Raw genomic sequence first — 12,879 nt, 5'->3', positions numbered from 1 at the left:
GACGATGGACTCTGAAAAACAAACTGAGGGTTCTAGAGGGGAGGGGGGTGGGAGGATGGGTTAGCCTGGTGGTGGGTATTGAGGAGGGCACATTCTGCATGGAGCACTGGGTGTTATGCACAAACAATGAATCATGGAACACTACATCTAAAACTAATGATGTAATGTATGGGGATTAACATAAGAATTAAAAAAAAAAAAAAAAAAAGTCCCTGGTCCTCATCCTCTCCAAAGTGAACCACATCTGTACAACCCATGGTCCCAGCAGTGCCCCTCACCACCCCTCCCTGGCCCAGATCAGCGCTTGGCACCGTAGCTGCAGGACCCCCAGCACAAGCCTCTGCCTTGTGGGGTCAGGGACCTCTGTGTGTGCAGCCCTCCCAGGATCCACCATGCCCACGTGAGTGTAACCAGCCCTGATGCATCTTGTTCCCTCAACAGTCCCAGAGGACTTGAAGGATGGAGAGCCAGGAAAGGCATCTTGGCCATGAAGAGTAAGAAGGTAGGAAGGAAAAACAGAATCCTCCCATGCCAGGGTTCTAGAGACCTAGCCCAGAGAGATATGACTTCTCCAAGGTCATAAAGCCAGTTAGAGGCCTGGCTAGCCTGGAACTCAGGACTCTGCCCTTTCCCTCAATCCCCTAACCACACCACCCTGAGCCAGAAGGAGGGTCTTCGTGAAGCACTCCTCTCTGTGATAAATCTAAGGATGGGAACCAGACACCAAGACACAGAAGCAGGAGAGCCTCAGTGATGGGATCCCGATGATGGGCCACATGGCTGGAAGAAGTCAGCTGAGCAAGACCAAAGCCTCTCTGTCTGCCAAGAAGGGGTGCAGGGATCATAAACAGTTTTTCCAAGGAACACAGCAGTAGCTGCAGACGGCTGGCTGAATCACAGATGAGTCACAGCGGGAACCTCAATGAGGAGACAGGCTCTCTTTCCCAGTCCTCAACTTCCTTCCCACCTGCTGGACACTAGCAGCCCTGATGGGACCTTTCTCGGGGCCATTCAAGGTCAAAGACTTAAGACAAGACTTGGTAAGTAGACCTTTGAGTTGCATGTGTTAGAATAAAGGGCATCCCCACTTCAGAAGATCTACTTTACAAAACTGAGTGGACAGAAGAGGCTAATTAAGGGCTCTGGGCACATCGGGAAAGTTTATTTCCACTTTATAATGAGATTTGCCACCGGGCTGGGTAGGGCACTGCTGTCCTAGGTCTGCTGGAACACCAGCCTCACATGTCCCTGTTCCAGCCCATGGCCTCAGGCATTCAGAATAGCTTTCTCCATTCCCAGTGGCTACTTCTGAATCACCCAGTTGGCATAGTGGAAAATGGCACAGCCAGGATCTAAAATCTACAGGGATATGGGCTTGGGGGCAAAGACGGAGGTTAGGGCCTTATGCCCCTAGTTTGAAAGTGAGTTCCTGGAAGGTGAGGCCTTCCTTCGGACTACAGCAGCCAGGCGTCCCCTCACCTTGCTTCCTCAGGCCTCCCCTACTGCTTTCACTGTGGCAATAAAATTATCCCAAAGACCTCACTTGTAGAGAATGTGCTCAGAGATCAACCTCTCTTCCTGCTCTCCTCTAGCTTTGCTTCTGGAAAGGTTGTGATTTGACCTCAAGCAACCCTCCGTTCAAACGCCGCCATTCACTAGTTCACCCTGATCTCCTAAGCTGTGTGGGCTTCCATTTTTCTCACCTGTAAAATGGGAATAATAATGCCTGTAATGCTATTATAATGACAAAGATAATGTGTACGGAGCCCTGAGTACCTAGAATATAGGGGATACTCAAATGATGAAGATCATTATTATTTTTCAGCCACTGGGTGTACGTGGGTGGCTGTGTGGGAGGCAGGAGCTCTGAATGTTGACAGGAGTTCATCTTGCAACATGAAGGAGTTTAAGAAGGAAAGTTTTAGGGGCTGGGCCATTGCAAATGCAGCAGTATGTTTGGATGGCAGTAAAAAGAGAAAAAGATCCAAAGAGAGGCAAAACTGCTATTTCACGGCACTGTCAAAGGGAAAAGTTCTAAGAAAATTGTTAACACGTGACTATGCGAGGCTGTACGTTCTGCTGGGCATGGGAGCTGGTGGGATTATAACAAAGCAAGCAGGCCTTTGTTCTGGACTCACCACAGAAATGCATGAATCATGGAAGTTATGAAAACACTTATAATAATATAAAAAAAAAAAAAGAGGGACTTTAAGTTCATTTAGTCCAACCTTTCCTTTTACAGATGAAGAAACTGAGGACAAAGGGACATCACCTCTTAGTGGCCTGCCCCTCCTGTCGTTGGATGTGGGGTGGTTGGGAGGGTCTGGCAGCGAAGTTCAGGGCCCTTTCCCCCAAAGACACTGGCCTGGCAGATGCTCGCTGCTCTGAAGTTGACCTGCTTCTGGAAGTCACTTCAGTGCACTCTGAGTGTCTTAAAGGGTGAGAATTTTCAATTGACTGCTTCCCTTTCGTGGATTAGTTCCACTGAGTGACTTGTTAAATGGAAAATACCTGAACTGTGTCATTTCTTCCTGCACATGGTTATGCTGTTCTTAGATTCCAATGTCTTTTTCCATCTCAGGCAATGCAAAATATTTGGAGAAAAGAGAGATTCTTTCCCCCCCCCCCTTAAATGAATGAACAGTCTAGCCAGGTTTGAGAGTGTTTCCTGACCTCAGAAATGATTGTGTCTTTTTTTTTATGTTCGTTGGACACATGACACAAATTTATTTGCTACCCAATAAAATATCCCATCCCACTTTTAGAATATAATTGACAATAAAAATGCTTCTTGAGTGCTCACATTCTAGTTGGGATAACATATTTGAAAGGTTAACTAGCAATTCAAGGCCATGTGTGATTAAATGCTCTAAAAACTCAGAGGCAAAAACAGTTGCTCTTTAATGTAGTCCCACAAGGCCTCGGTGGAGAGGCTAAGGTTGGAGCTGAGCCTGGAAGGATGAGTGATCTTATTGCTATGAGCCTCTGAAGGGCAAGGACCAGGACTTTTCATCTTTGGAAGAATCTAAAGGGACGATGTCTCTAGTGCCCAGCAGTACTCTGCAATTAGTTTTTGTTTAATTAATTGATAGCTTGAATTAACTGAATTCCTGATTGAATTAATGGATAGCTAGAGATAACCGTAGAGGGTTTCCTAGGCTGGCATAACATGAAAAACCCATAATGCAGAGATAAGCCTTCTGTGTTAAGAAACCCCAAAACAGAGACACCTGGGTGGCTCAGTTGGTTAAGCACCCGACTCTTGATCTCAGCTCAGGTCTCGATCTCAAGGTTGTGAGGTCAAACCCTGTGTTGGGCTCCATGCTGAGTGTGGAGTCTACTAAAAAAAAAAAAAAGAAAAGAAACCCCAAGAACAGTCCAGCATCAGGGAGGTTTTCCATTGGGAAGTAGGAGTGAGGAGAACAACAGCCCAGGATGGTCAGATCCAGTCCGAAATCAATGAGGAGTCACAGAAATTTTTCTAGTTAGGAGGTAAACAGTAGGAGAATTAGCCAGAAACAATGGGTGAAAAGGTAAAAGTGGGAGGAACTTTAGTTTTGCGTCCACCAAAGCGGATATCCTAGGTTCAAAGCCCAGCTCTGTCATTTCTTAGCTAGGCAATTCTGAGTTTAACTTCCCAGGTTTTTTTGTTGTTGCTTTTTTTTTTAAGTGACTTAGAAATAATACTAAGACCTACCACACAGTTACGGTGAAAACTAAATGAGATCATTTATGAGAAGTACTCAGTTAGCATAATGCCTGATGCATAGGAGGCTCTCAATGAATTCACAGCTAACAAGAAAGCCACCGGAAACAAGGAAGTCCTTGCCATTTTCCACCCCACTAAAAGTTTTTACCAGTCCACCACTCAGGCAGGCTGCACAGTCTGTATTGTCTCATTCCTAAATGAAGTTATAGCTTTACTTTTACAACTGTCTGACTCTAACTTTCACACTACAGATAATGCGATCTGTTAGGCAACCAAAATAGCGAATTCCATTCCTGCACCATCTCACCACCCTGGCTAGCTCCTGCCAGGACAGAATCGTGTAAAGAACTAAAACACGTTTCAAGGAAGTCTCGAAATTCAAAGATCCCTTCTTGGCCGGCTTCCAGGACTAGCCTTCCCCCAGTGGCATTATAGTCTAGCTCACCGGTTCCCGACTTGGGTTGGCAAGATCTCCACCATTGCAGGATGATGCACCATTCCACACGGACTCAAGCATTGGCTCAAAACTCAAAGCTACGTGGACTAGCTTGCACATATGACTACAGGGATTTCAAATTATTTTCTGATTCATAAATTACAAATCTATCGTCAAGTGTTACTGATTTATAATGTCTGTCATTATATATGTTTACACAGTCCACAGATGTTCAATATACCACTGCTCCCATGTGAGAGTCTTTAAAATCTTTTGACATTTTAAAGCAGAGTGCTTGAGTGTGATCATCAGGGAAAAAACACAAGAATAATGGGGAAAAAATTACAGATCACCTGTCTTAGGTAATAGGGAGTTGTGTGCCTAGGTCCAAAATAATGAATAAAAATAATACAGTGATAAGAGCTAATAAAATAAGAAGAAAGATGTCAGAAATGGCCTTTCCCCTTGACTCCGAGATCCTAGGGGAAATTTTCAATGGTAAAACACATTTCAAATAGGAAAAGTTTCCTTCCCTTCCCCAGCCCTACAACATAGATGTCAGTACACAAAGAGAATCTCTCTACATACAAATCCCAGAGTTTTTATCCAGAGAGGAGTCAGCCAAGAAAAATATCAGAAAGCAAACTGGAGAAATGTTCATAGTGCTTCTAAATAGCTCCTACCTGTCTTGCCATTCAGGAGAATTGGTTTGCCCTCCAGTTCTCCTTTCATGGGAACAACGGTGATCTTATATTCTGTCCCGGGCTGCAGACCTGCCAACAAGCAGCCAGGGCTCGGTGAGTTCGGGCTCCAGACCCTTGCCCCCAACCCTGCTCTCCCCCAGGATTTCCCTCATGAGGGGAGGTGAGGGGCTATTCTTCTCACCCGAAGATAAATCTAAGGCAGAGGAAGAGTGGTGGGGCCAGTGGAATACAAGGCGTCGTCGAGGGGCTTACGGGGGTGCAGGGGGCCAGAGTGGATGAGGTGAAGGTAACAGAGCTCCTTTCTTGGGCTGCCAAGCACTGATTTCCCAATTTTATTTATAGCCCAAGTGGTTTTCTGCCCCCAACAATCCTATTCCCTCAAAAGTTTCTTTCCGCCTCATTGTAATAATTAGCCTAACTGTATTCCATTATTTTCTTCTTTGCTTGGCCCTTTTTTGTTTGTTATTTCTCTGCAGCAGTGGTTTGAGTAACTGTTCTCTGTGGCACAGAAATCCAGACTGTGGCAAAGTACGGGCAGAGAGGAGCGTGTGGGAGGCACACACACTGCTCTCCGCTCCGCGGACCCTGGGAACCCCAAGATGTCCTTCCAAGATGGAGCTCACAGAGTGGACAGCGGAGGAGGACTTACCCATGGAGCTAAGAAGGCTCAGGGCCCCCCCTCCCTGCACGGGCCACCTCCAAGGATATTCACTTGGGTATTCATGATTGTGTATTATTTTCCTTAAAGAGAGCCCTGAAAATTCTCTAAGCTTCAGGAGTCACGAAATGTGATCCAGCCCTGCATGGCCCTGTTTCCTTAGTGGCCATCAGATTTCCAGCTCTCAGCAGATAAACTAGGTCAGTTGGGACAAGGACCTCCCCACCCAGGTCTCCCAGCATCACTCCTTCCATGCAGCATGCCTAATAAACCAATCTCTCTCTCTCTCTCTCTCTCTCTCACTTCCTCTCTCTCTCTCAGACACACACACACATTCACACACACAGACACACAAACACACATACACACAGTTCTTCCAAAAGGAATGTCTGTACCAGCATATCCACCCTGAGACACAGACAGGGTTTTCAAGAGGACATTGGGCCTATAATCTGTCAACCAGATGCTCTGAGATTCCAGAGTCAGCTCTGGGACCCTAGAGCACAGGTCTGCAGGCCTACAAACTGGGCTCTTCTCTGGGAGTTTCCAGGGTCAGAATTCAAAGTGATTCCTAGGGCCCCAGGACCCTCTGTGCACACTGTCCCCACCTCATCATCCACAGCAAATGTCCCACATCCCCAGTGTTGGCTCTTACCCGTGATGTCATATCGGCTCTTGGGGTCACTGCTCTTGGGCACAGTGACCTCAGCCACCTCCTGCCCTGTCAGGGGGCCATACTGCAGCTTGTAGTAGTCCACCTCGGTCGGGGGGTTCTCCCACTCCACATCAAGCGAGTTCTCAGTCTCATCTGTCACCCACGCAGTGCCAAGAACGGCAAGATCTAGGGCAGGGGTCAGGGAAGGCAGGAGAGAGCAGTGAAGAGCAGAGCTCGGGCAGGTCTGGAGCAGAACGTTTGCTACCGGGTCAGTGCCCTTCCTTGACACACTGAGAGCATGCTTCAGCCCAGGACATAATCCTTAACAGGTGTCTTAAAACCACCAAAGTAGCTAATAAACTGTTGGCTCTCACATTATCCATGGAGGACAGACTATCTACTGGGAAAGCCTCCTCTCTCCCATCCCATCAGATGCCATGCTGCCTTCCCTATCCAAGCCGCCATGGGCCAAGCCCTGGACCACACTTCTCCAACCAGCCATCCAAACCGCCGGACCCACGGGTCAGGCTGCCCTGAATGAAACACACCCTTTAGCTGCAGAACCCTGCCCTCAAAGACTCAATCCCAGGAGGAGAAGCTCAGCTTCTCCCATGTAAAGTGTGGAGAATGCATTTGAAATTTTCTGGAGTATAATACTGATAATACAACCAGTGTCTTCCTCCATCTCCCAAATTACAGCTCCTTCCTTGCCACTCAAATTCTCCTACGAAGACTAACCCTAGGGAAAACTATAAAATAGGTGAATTTTAACTTGGTCCTTCTGAGTATCTTTCCTGCGCCTTCTACCACAGTTTAGATCTGGTGACCTCAGCTGTCCTCAGAGGAGAGTTATTGTACCCATCTATTCATAGTCAAGTAATAATGGCTAAATGTTTATCCCTCCACTTGGAAAAAAATGAAATTATAATGATTCATGCAAAGGAATGCATCGCTGATGTGGCTCCAAGGGAAGAACTTTTGGGTGGTGGCTGGGGAGGGGACTGGTTTTTTGAGAGCACCGTGAGTTCCAAGGGCCATATCTAACAGCCATACCCACTGGATGTCATCTGACCTGAAGTTTGAAGCCACCAGGCTCTCAGCCTTGCCCCTTCCTTGGTCACATGCCCACCTTCACCACCTTGGTGGTGCTCCCGAGATGCTCCCTAGGCTGGCTGACCACTTGTCAAGGACATGGGACAGAGAATTTATGTATCAGGCAGGGGGTGAACTTGGTGCTCTTAAGGTCCCTCGGGTCTGAATGTTTCTGATTCACTCTCTTATGAACAGAGAACCTCACAGAGCCTTTTCTCTGAAGAATTTCCTCCCACCTACTGGCTTCCAACCTCCAGGTTCTTCCTTCAAAGATGGGAATTCCTTAAGGGAACAGGTCAAGAGGTCAGTAATGAAAGTGACTCAAGGACCATAGAAGGGTCCTCTACAGCTCACAAGTGAAAAAGCAGAGACTTAATGAAAATATTCAAGATTATTATGGGGATAAGTGTCTCTTGGACCCAGGCTCCCCTGAGGAGCAAACAGAATGGGTTTAACATGAATCAGATTAGATAGAAAGACAAGCTTTACAGTTGCAAGATTTTCCAAGCCCCTAGCGCAGAAGCCAAGAGGGGTTACTAAGACTTTCAAAACAGCTGTCTCTGCTCTTCATTGGGAGGCTTTGGGCACTGGCCTGTCTAGAGACAGAGGCAGCCACAGACAAAAAGGGGGAGCTGGCCTGGTTCTCACAGGTAAGCTTGGGTGTGCTCCCATTGAGCATAAACAATTTCACAGAACATCAACATCAGGCAAGCCACTGAGTGGCCATGATAGCTGACGACAAAACAAGGCCATTCCATAATCATGTCTGAATACAGGCAAAAACAAGAACACTGTCCAAACCACAAAAACTACCCAATATTCTCTCCCCTGACTAATATGAGTGACTACCCTTCTTCACTGATGATGGCTTTAGCCTCTCTCTAGTCTGCTCTTTCTAGATAAGGTTCACTAAGTTACCAGTCATGGAGTTAACTCCCCTTGATGACAGCATGCAAGCCAAAGCAAACCCCTGCTGCCTTCAACTTCCCCCAAATCATGCAACACAAGCCCCAATTCTATCCCAGTCCTTCCTAATGCTCTTACTGAGATACCCACAACCCCTGTGCTGTGTTGTCCCACATGCCAACAGTCAATAAACCCAACCTGCTTGACTCTAGCAGTGTCCTGAGGGGTCTATGGCTGGAGGGGATTGATAAAGGCAATCACAAATTATACTCCCAGGATGACAGGTCTCTCATGGCCCTTTCCAACATGGAGCCATCCCTATCCTCACCACTGAACAGGACAGGCAGCCTGATGTTTCTGCAGAGACAACCATGTGCCCAAAAGCCCAGCCATCTGGGTGTCCCTGGATCTCTCCCCAGGAGTTTAGTGAAGGGTAGAGGCAGCTGATTTTTATCAGTACCTAGAATAGTGCCTGGTACACAGTAGATGTTCAGTAAAATAAGATTAGTGAATGAAGGGATCAGAATCACTCAAATAACTAGGTTTTTCCAAGCTCTTGAAGATCTAAGTTGCTTGAAGAACTTTCATGAGAAAACAAGAATTTCTAAACAGTAAGCAGTGAGGCTTGTCTCTCCAAACATTTTGGTAACATTTGGTGGTACACTGGAGACTCTGTCCCTCTAGATCCATCTTTTGTCCTGCTGTGTATCCCAGATTATGACCTGTATGAATTGTGTTAAATCAGATCTCCTTGCCCTCTGGCTTCTTGTTACGTTCAGCCAGTAAGTTACCAGAATATCAGAGGGCAGGATAGAGAATTTAGGCAACTGATCTCCTTCCCTCCCTCCCAGTGAGGCCATGGTGGACCACCTGCATCTCTACCCAAAGTGCCTCCTCAGGCAACCCTCTCCTACAGCTCTTTTTGGGTCCCACTACCAATTTCCATCCCTCCCCCTTCAGAATGGGGTGGATCCCCACTGATGCTAGTCCTAGAGTACTTCACCAGCCAAATTCTACCCATCCATGCCTCTTCACTAAACTGTCTTCAATTACATTGTTTACTCTCTCTCTTTCCTGCTAAGATGAATCTGATACAGGTGGCTTCAGCAAATCTCCAGCCATCATCCCACCTCCAACTTGCTGAATGGCCTCAAAGCGTCAGTGAGGGCCTGGGTGTACAGGTATACTCCTTGGCTGCTTGTGTGTGGCTGCAGGGCAATCAGACCTTACTAATCTTAGGTGCGGAGAAGACCCCTTGAGCCCCAATCCAGCAGGCTCTATTACTGACTTGCAGGAGCCGAGAAAAGGGAGCAAGAACTGAGATTTTTCTCCAGAAACCAGGATTGCAACAGCTACGTTTTTCAACTGCCAAATGAGGGCAATGTTCTGAGTAGTAGAAGGGTATTTGTGGGAACAATGGAAGAAAACATTTAAAATGGGGCCTTTCCTGGGAAACCTGAGGCATCCCACTGCTTCCTCACCTGTGGTAGCAAGTAGATGCTGTGGGCCGCTGGAAACCTCTTTCTTCACGTTGCGCAGGGTAACTATGTACTTGGTTCCAGGCTGCAAACCAACGATGTCATAGGTGTGCTGCTCCTTGGGCACTTGGATCTGCTTCCCAGAGAGCTCCTTCCCCAGAGGGTAGTAGCTGAGGAGGTAGTGGTCCACCTCGCTAGAGGGCTCCCAGCTCACCAGTAGGGAATCCTCCCTGCTCTTGAGCAGCTGTAGGCCCTGGGGAGCCACCACTATGCAGAACAGGAAGAGGAGAGGAGAGGGTGAGGAAACAGGGGTGGAAATGCATAACCAACGTGTGGTCACCGAGCACCTACTATATCCTTAACACTGGCGGCAGGTTAGGGCACACAGCGCCGGTGTAGAGCACCACTCTGGACCCCCCCCTCCACCCCCGCGGGAAGTTACGTGGTTGGGAGTTAACACCGACTCACACACCCCCAGACACACACACTCACACACACACACTCACACAGCGCCAGTAGATCACAGAAGACCACCGGTTCTCAAACCAGCAGCATCAGGATCATCTGGAACTGGTTACTGATGCAAATCCTCGGGCCTCACCCCAGACCCCCTGCCTCAGAAACTTCGGCTGACCCAGCAATTTGTGTTTCACAAGCCCCCCAGGGCTTCCGAGGTGGACTAGAGGCCGCGGCCCCGCGCAGGACCGGGTGTCATGATGGCTAAATGGCGCCAGCGCGGGCAGGGAAAGGAGGGAGTCGGGCCTCTCGGCTCTCACCCTGGGCACAGTCGAAGCCTCGGAAGCCCTCCTCGCAGTAACACTCGCCCGTGTCGCAGAAGCCGTGGCCGCTGCAGTCACCCGGGCAGCGGCGCTCGCTGCAGTCCTCGGACGTGAAGTCCTCGTGGCACCGGCAGACGCCGCGCACGCACGCGCCGTGCCCGCTGCAGTCGTCGGGGCAGGCGGGGTAGGCGCAGTCGGCGCCCACGTAGGGCGGCTCGCACTCGCAGAGGCCGGCGGCGCAACGCCCGTGGCCACTGCACGCCCCAGGGCAGGCGGGCCGCTCGCACGCGGCACCCTCCCAGCCCTGCTCGCAGCGGCAGGTGCAGGTCTCCGGCGAGAAGGTCCCGTGGCCGCTGCAGTGGAGGCTCCCACCTACCAGCAAGAGGAAAGCAGGCTGGGGGGGAGGGCCGGCGAGCGGGCTGGCCCGGCCTGGGCCCCGCACAGCGCGTTCTTCGGAGGGCAGGGCCCAGGACGAAGATAGAGGTCTGCCCTTTCCAACCTGGGCCAGACTCTGACCTGTGACAGCTACAAACGTGTCCTGCTTTTATGCCCCCAAACGCCACGTGAAGTCTCTCCCCTTTCCCGTCTCATCCAAGCGCTCAGGTGAATTCTGGTTCCCTCCGTTCTGAATGGTGGTTAAGTATTTAGGACCTAACTATGAAGATGCCTGGACTGCTGCAGCTCGGGGTCAGCGCGCCAGCTTATGCTGAGGGGCAGGGCTCCGGGGGTGGGGGGTGGGGGGCGGCTGGCAGGTGAGATCCAGGCTGCCTGGGAGCAGGCTGGACCTTAGCAAGGCTGGGTCCTTGGGAAATGAGCCCAAACTGGATCCTGGAAAAGTGGGCCTGCAGAAGCTACCCAATAGCCCAGTCACACTATGGGGTTGAGGGGTGGGAAAAGGGATCCCCCAGGCTCCCCTCTCTAACCCCCTGGCCGTCAGCAGCCCAGCTCCTGCTTCTCAGAACACCCTCTTTCCTTCCTAGACATTTTTGCCCTGGAGGCTCCTCCGCAGCAGTCCGTGCTGTGTCATTCATGGCCGTGGCCCTGGTGCCCAGTTGTCCCTCTGGTGTACAGGAAATGCTCTCAACGGTAGCACTTCCTCCAGCATAAACAGGTATGCCAACATACCCCTCATTATGATTTGGATCTGCTTTGCTAAATATCTACTATGGACCTGGAAACTTCTGTATAGCACCTGTAGTCCTCAGAACTGGACAAGTTGATAGAATTATCCTAATTGGGCGGTTTAGAAAACTTCAGGATTTTACCCAGAGTCACACCACTAAATAGTGACGAAACTGGGGCATTTGTACCCAGTCTCGTCTAGCTCCAAGGCCGACCATCTTTCCTCTCCTTCCCACTGCTCCCTCTTCTGGTGGAGATTGGATTCACAGGTCAAAGAGCACCCAGGAGCGTAAACCCAGGAGTCCGGACTCACCGTAAGCGTTGCCGGGCCCTGTCTACCGAGGCTTGCAGATACTGCCTGGAGCTAGTGCCAAGGACAAGACCCCCCACCCGCCCCAAGAGTGAGGTGGGAGCGCACCAGACTCACAGAGAGCGCCTGGCACGTAGCATGGTTTGTTGAATGAGTGGCAAACTCACCAGCAGCTCCTTGGCAGCAGCGCTGGACATCACACTTGTCCTTCATCTCCACCATCTCCTCCTCCAGCTTCTTCACCCGGGCCAGGAGCTCTTGGACGCTGCTTGCTAGTTCACAGTCCTTCTGTGGCGTCTGCAGGCGGATGTTGTGCCTGAAGATGATGTTCTGTTCCTCAGCCTCCCCTGGGGCCAGGAGTGAGGCCCCATCATCACTAAGGGGCTGAGGGTCAGTCTCCACCTGGACCAGGGCGGACTTGGGCACGTCAATCTTGTAGGTGTGGCTGACAGTGACCTGTTGCTCCTTGTCACTGCAGCCGTGAGGTTCAAGGGTGGCTGGGGCTGATGCCACCAAAAGCACAGAGCCCAATAGGAGCCCCAGGGGGAAGCACAATGTCCCCTGGAGACCCATCTCGGAGAGACAGGGAGCAGAACCTGTAGGAGACCTGTATCCAGAAAAGATGCAAAAGACAAGCCATGGGGATTTGCTGATGGAAGCTGGCCTTTTGAATGGATTCTAGGAGCCCACAGGAGGCTGAGAAACCAGCAGAAATATTTCATCCTGTAGGTCCTGAGGATCCAAACCAAATGTTTTGTTCCTTCTCACACATTGCCCATTCCTGCCTCCTGTCTTTGCTTACACTGTTCAGTACCTGGGAGACCTGCCTCTTCACCTCTTATTCTATACTCACCTGACTAATAAAAACAACTGTCTCCTATGAAAGGCCTACTGTGACTGGGCTTCAATCCCCCCATCCCTAATCTATACCACGCTCCTAATATTATCCCATCAAGACCACCTAGAGAACAACTGCACATAGAGACCTCTCCACTGTGAGAGGCAGCGACAATGTGCTGGAAAGACAAGT

General features: G+C 49.8%; 1 protein-coding gene across 1 annotated transcript in view; it reads right to left on the bottom strand.

The window, feature by feature from the left end:
- Positions 1–12,422, bottom strand: part of TNN (tenascin N) — a 36,343-nt gene extending 23,921 nt beyond the window's left edge. The window contains exons 1-5 of the mRNA XM_081823188.1: positions 12,017–12,422; positions 10,415–10,789; positions 9,642–9,905; positions 6,163–6,348; positions 4,829–4,918 (exon numbers count right to left, since the gene is read on the bottom strand). Of these exons, the coding sequence (XP_081679314.1) occupies positions 4,829–4,918; positions 6,163–6,348; positions 9,642–9,905; positions 10,415–10,789; positions 12,017–12,422 (1,321 nt within the window). The remainder of the gene's footprint in view (positions 1–4,828; positions 4,919–6,162; positions 6,349–9,641; positions 9,906–10,414; positions 10,790–12,016) is intronic.
- Positions 12,423–12,879: the final 457 nt, after the last annotated feature.

The sequence above is a fragment of the Leptonychotes weddellii genome, chromosome 6 (genome assembly GCF_054177405.1).
Source record: "Leptonychotes weddellii isolate Sample4059 chromosome 6, ASM5417740v2, whole genome shotgun sequence".
Classification (NCBI taxonomy): Eukaryota; Metazoa; Chordata; class Mammalia; order Carnivora; family Phocidae; genus Leptonychotes; species Leptonychotes weddellii.
Note: the sequence above shows the minus strand (reverse complement) of the source record. Positions and strands in the feature narration are given on the sequence as shown.